The 5,049-nt window shown below is 60.3% G+C and overlaps 1 protein-coding gene across 1 annotated transcript in view; it reads left to right on the top strand.

The window, feature by feature from the left end:
• Positions 1-5,049, top strand: part of LOC105001083 (melanoma-associated antigen D4) — a gene marked incomplete at its 3' end in the record, with an annotated part of 7,303 nt that extends 2,254 nt beyond the window's left edge. Inside the window, exons 4-13 of the mRNA XM_010857200.1 lie at positions 1-414; positions 782-988; positions 1,098-1,161; positions 1,402-1,481; positions 1,882-1,973; positions 2,626-2,705; positions 2,794-2,836; positions 3,247-3,309; positions 4,254-4,368; positions 4,681-5,049. Of these exons, the coding sequence (XP_010855502.1) occupies positions 1-414; positions 782-988; positions 1,098-1,161; positions 1,402-1,481; positions 1,882-1,973; positions 2,626-2,705; positions 2,794-2,836; positions 3,247-3,309; positions 4,254-4,368; positions 4,681-5,049 (1,527 nt within the window). The remainder of the gene's footprint in view (positions 415-781; positions 989-1,097; positions 1,162-1,401; positions 1,482-1,881; positions 1,974-2,625; positions 2,706-2,793; positions 2,837-3,246; positions 3,310-4,253; positions 4,369-4,680) is intronic.

Raw genomic sequence — 5,049 nt, 5'->3', positions numbered from 1 at the left:
GCTTTCCCCCAGGCCTCGCGTGCAAGTGAGATGGATGCCACCCGGCCCAAGACAGCCTTCCTGGGTCAGAACGACGCCTTTGATTTCAGCCAGCCGGCAGGTGTCAGTGGCATGGCCTTCCCACGCCCCAAGAGACCTGCCCCGGCCCAAGAGGCTGCCACAGAGGGCCCCAGTGTTGCCTCCAGGGGCACCCAGGCAGCCTCTGCCGGGGAGGGGGCGGTCACCCGGCCCAAGACGACCAAGTCCGGGAAGGCTCTCGCCAAGACTCGCTGGGTGGAGCCTCAGAATGTTGTGGCAGCAGCTGCCGCCAAGGCCAAGATGGCCACGAGCATCCCTGAGCCTGAGAGTGCAGCTGCCACTTCTCAGCAGAGTGCGGAGCCCTGGGCCAGAATGGGAGGCAAGAGGACAAAGAAGGTGAGACCTCCCTGCTTTCTCCCACCCTCCTTGCTCCCCTGCTTTCTCTGCCCTCTCAGCTCTCTGCCTCCTCCCCTCCCTTCCTCTCCCTCTTCTCCCCCCTCTCTCTTCTCTCAGCTTGTACATGTTTCTCCAAGCCAAGTTTACCAGTTTTTAGTTTTACAAGTTTACTCCACGTAGTCCCTACCCTCGGGCCTGGAGGGAGAAGCGGTTGGCTCAGTGCCTGGCACTTAGTAAGCACTGGGCACGTGTCGTCCACGTGTCATCTACTAGCCTTATTTCCAAGTACCTGGCTCTGGCTAAGATGTGTGCCAGGCGACTCAGGGAGCCTGGTCGCCCTGAGTCTCTCCTCTGTCTAATGGTACAGTCCAAGCACCTGGATGACGAATATGAGAGCAGCGAGGAGGAGAGAGAGCCTCCTGCGGTCCCACCAACCTGGAGGGCATCGCAGCCCCTGCTGACGACTGCGCGGCCTCAGATGGCCCCTCGGCCCCCCATGGCCCTGAGGTCCCAGGTACCCTCAAGGCACGTGCTGTGCTTGCCACCCCGCAATGTGACCCTTCTGCAAGAGAGGGTAAGAAGGAAGCCTGCCCTTCCCCCTATCTCCCTCCTCTCCTCCCTTGTGGGCCAGTTCTTTGAGGTCACCCACGCTTTGATCTCCCCGTGCGCTCTTCCTTCTCCAGGCAAATAAGTTGGTGAAATATCTGATGATTAAAGACTACAAGAAGATCCCCATCAAGCGCTCAGGTGGGCAGCCTGTGCCCCCTCCCTGAACTCTGTCCTTCCCCGCTCCCACCACCCTGCCCTGTGGGCCTCCCACCAGATGCCCTCTCCCCACCACACACACACAGATCAGGCCTGGCCGATGGCTCCATTGACACGGTGTGGGGTCCTGAGCGTGCTCCCCTCAGCAGGGCTGACGGAAAGGCTGTAGCTCTGTGGCTGCTGCTCAGCCCCGGTGCTTTGCCCACCCCTCCCCTCCTGCAGACATGCTGAAGGATGTCATCCGAGAATATGACGAACACTTCCCTGAGATCATTGAACGAGCAACGTACACTCTGGAAAAGGTGGGTGTGGGGCCGGGGGCAGCTCTGTGGAGCAGGAGCAGCAGGGAACCCTTGCCCGCCTCCCCCCTCTGCATCCCCTCAAGGCCCAGGGGCCGGACTGCATGCTCTGGAGGGAAGCCCTCCCTGGCCTCTGCACCTGGGAGCTTCCTCTGCAAGCCTCCTCCCCTCCTTCCTCCCGCTCGTGCTCTCTGAGCGCCTGTGGTCTCCTGAGGTGGCTCCCGTTGTCTCAGCCAGTGGCAGCGCTCCCACAGGGCACTTCGTCCATGGCCTCTCCTCTCCCTCCTCCCCCAGGGCTTGGGGTTCCCCGCCAAGAAGGAGTTCTAACAGGGAATTGAATGACCGCCTGCAGGACACCCAGCTTGGATGTTTGATCTCACATCCCGTTTTCTCCCCACTGTAGAAGTTCGGGATCCACCTGAAGGAAATTGACAAGGAAGAGCACCTGTACATTCTCGTCTGCACACGGGATTCGTCAGCCCGCCTCCTGGGAAAGTGAGAAAGCACAGGAGGCCGGTGGTCTTCCTTGGTGGTGCCTGCCCCCTCCTCTCGAGAAACGGGAAAGTAGGGCTGGGGGGCCTAGCACGGCTCCCACCCAGAGTTAGCAGTGCTGAGCAGCTAAGGGCAGGCAGGGGCAAGTAGCTTGGGGTGAGGCTTTGCGGCTCTCTGGGTTTCAGCCCTGCCCACCCTTCCCCGCCCCTGTCTCCCTGGGAAAGCAAGCTTCTTGATCGCCTCTCTCTGCTAAGGTCCCAGCCAGGGCTTGGCAGAGTGGGCCTCGGGCAGGGGGCAGGGAAAGGAGAGAGTGGGGGGCTGGGGTCTCCAATGGAGTCATGCTCCAGATGCAGTGGGCAAAGGGCAGGGAAGGTCAGGGTGTGCCTCTGGACTCCGGGTTGCCAATTGTCTGCTCCCCCGCCTAACCCCATCCTCGACAGAGCCCTGGGAAGAGGTGTTAGCATCCACGTTTGATGGATGAAGGGCCTCAGTCTCAGGCCGAGGCAGGAATTGTCTGCACCAGGTATAGCAAGCCGTACAGAGTGGGAGGAACTGCCCTGTAGCCCAGCAGTGTGGGAGAGGCTAGTTGGGTGAGCCGGCTGTGGTCACCTGGGCAAATGGCTGCTGGACAGGATCCCTCTTTCTACGCCTTCAGGACCAAGGATACTCCCAGGCTGAGTCTCCTCTTGGTGATTCTGGGTGTCATCTTCATGAACGGCAACCGCGCCAGCGAGGGTGAGTGGCTGGACAGGCAGCTGGGGGGTTGCCGGTCGTCTCACCTCCCTCCGTCTGCTAAACTCTTGTACCTCATCTCTCCTCACAGCTGTCCTCTGGGAGGCACTCCGCAAGATGGGACTGCGCCCCGGGTATGTTTGGGGTCTCTTGGCTCCCGCTCCTCAGTGTGTCCTTGGGCACAGGAGGCCCCAGGATTGCAGTGGCCTAGCGGTCTCTGTGGGGCGTGGCATCCTAGACTAGGTAGAGTGCCAAGGGTCCACCAGGGTGCGTGGGGAAATAGTCCTGAACCCCGAGCCCTCTTCTGCCCCGTGTCCCCTCTCTGTTCCCACACGAGACCTCAGAGACACCATCGGAGCTGGGGGCTCCATCCAGCCCCTCCCTGGGGCCCTGCTGACAAGTGGCTGCCTGGCCTCTGCTGCCAGCCCAGGTGTCCATGAGGACGCCTCACAGGCTAGGAGGCCCTCAGTCCTGCTGGGAGCGCTCCTGCCCAACCCAGGCACTGCCACTCTCTCTAGTCACACATTCCTTTCCTTGCACTCAGGGTGAGGCACCCATTCCTTGGCGATCTGAGGAAACTCATTACAGAGGACTTTGTGAAGCAGAAGTGAGTATCTCTGCCCCCCATTCAGGCCTTCCCCGTGTGCTGCTCTGGCTGAGGACGCCGTTCCCCGGCCCATGTCTTAACACCAGAGGGATGGGTGTCTGGTGTGAGTGTGGGTTGGGAGGATGCGAGTGTGGGGGTTGAGGGGACAATTCCAGGGAAGCCTGGGGAAAGGGGCAGTCTGTAAACACCGGGTGGGACGGTACAGCCCCCACCTCCTTCAGCACCTGCCCTGTAGGCAGTGTCCCGGCTTTACATCTCAGGGGCCTGGGACTCCGAGAGTGGAAACCTGATCACGGCCCTGACTGGAGTAAGGCCCATCTGGGCCTGGAGCCTGGCCCTGCCGATTTTCTAGCCCAGGCTCCCCCCATCATCAGTGCTCGGAGATCTCTTGTGCCCTCACAAAGGCCCCGTGTGCATGTTCATCCATCCGCCACCCCACAAACACACGTTCACAGATGTTTGGGAGTATGCGTGGAGTCCCCTACTCTTGGTTGACTGTTTCTTCCCATACAGTCGTTTTCTAGGATGGATTCTCCCAGGGTTCAGTCAGGTCACGGACAAGCCCCATGGTGGGTTGTGCTCAGAGCATGGAGCCTGAAGAAATGGCTCCTGCTTACACCAGACCCAACAGGAATCTGGGTTATTGTGACAAGGGGCACAAAACTCGTGGCCTTCCTCTGAACAAGTACCCTACACGTGCCTCCTGCACCTCCCCATGTCTACTGGGCAGGAGCAGTGGCCTAGGGATGTGAGTCCCTCCATTTAGGAGGCAGAAACCCTGGGAGCCGGTGTGGAAGTGGGGGCAGGGGCTGCGGGGCCAGGGCAGACCTCCTGCAGCAGCTGAGCTGCAGCCTCGGGGCTGGGAAGGAACTACCTGGGAGCCACCGGAGCAGCCACAGGTGTGCCTGTCTGGGAGCAGAGGTTGGTTGTCCTCTCTCACACAGGTACTTGGAATACAAGAAGGTCCCCAATAGCAGCCCACCCGAGTATGAGTTTCTCTGGGGTCTGCGCGCCTGCCATGAGACCAGCAAGATGAGGGTGCTGAGATTCATCGCCCAGGTAAGGCAGAGCCTGTGTTCTGGCTGCATCTTCCCATACCTGGTTTGTGTCTTGGTCCCGGCCTCCTGACGCCGTTTGTCCAGTGAGGACGCCAAGGCCCAGCAAGGTTCCCAAGTCGCTGACACCAGTTCACAGGCTGTAGGGAGTGGACGGGGTGAAATCCCAGGTCTGGCACAGAATGACGGGAGCCTGATTTCAGTCGTGTGGGTCTTTAACATGATTTCACAAAGCGCTTAAGCGAGTGAAAGGCGGGAAGCGGGTGCTGAGCGAGGTAGGGTAAGTGTGCAAACGGTTGCTGTGCTTCCATCGCAGTATCAGAACCGAGACCCCCGGGAATGGAGGGCTCATTTCTTGGAGGCTGTGGATGATGCTTTCAAGACGATGGATGTGGATATGGCCGAGGAGCATGCCAGGGCCCAGATGAGGGCCCAGATGAACATCGGGGAGGAAGCTCTGATTGGACGGTGGAGCTGGGACGATATCCAGGTGGAGCTCCTGACCTGGGATGAGGACGGAGATTTTGGCGACGCCTGGTCCAGGATCCCCTTCGCTTTCTGGGCCAGATACCATCAGTACATTCTGAATAGCAACCGTGCCAACAGGAGAGGTACCTGGAGGGCTGGTGTCAGCAGTGGCACCAATGGCGCGGCCAGCGCCAGCATGCTCGATGGCCCCAGCACC

The sequence above is a fragment of the Bison bison genome, unplaced genomic scaffold (assembly GCF_000754665.1).
Source record: "Bison bison bison isolate TAMUID 2011002044 unplaced genomic scaffold, Bison_UMD1.0 scf7180017864378, whole genome shotgun sequence".
NCBI lineage: Eukaryota > Metazoa > Chordata > Mammalia > Artiodactyla > Bovidae > Bison > Bison bison.
The sequence above is the reverse complement of the archived record's forward strand: the minus strand, read 5'-3'. Positions and strand labels throughout refer to the sequence as shown.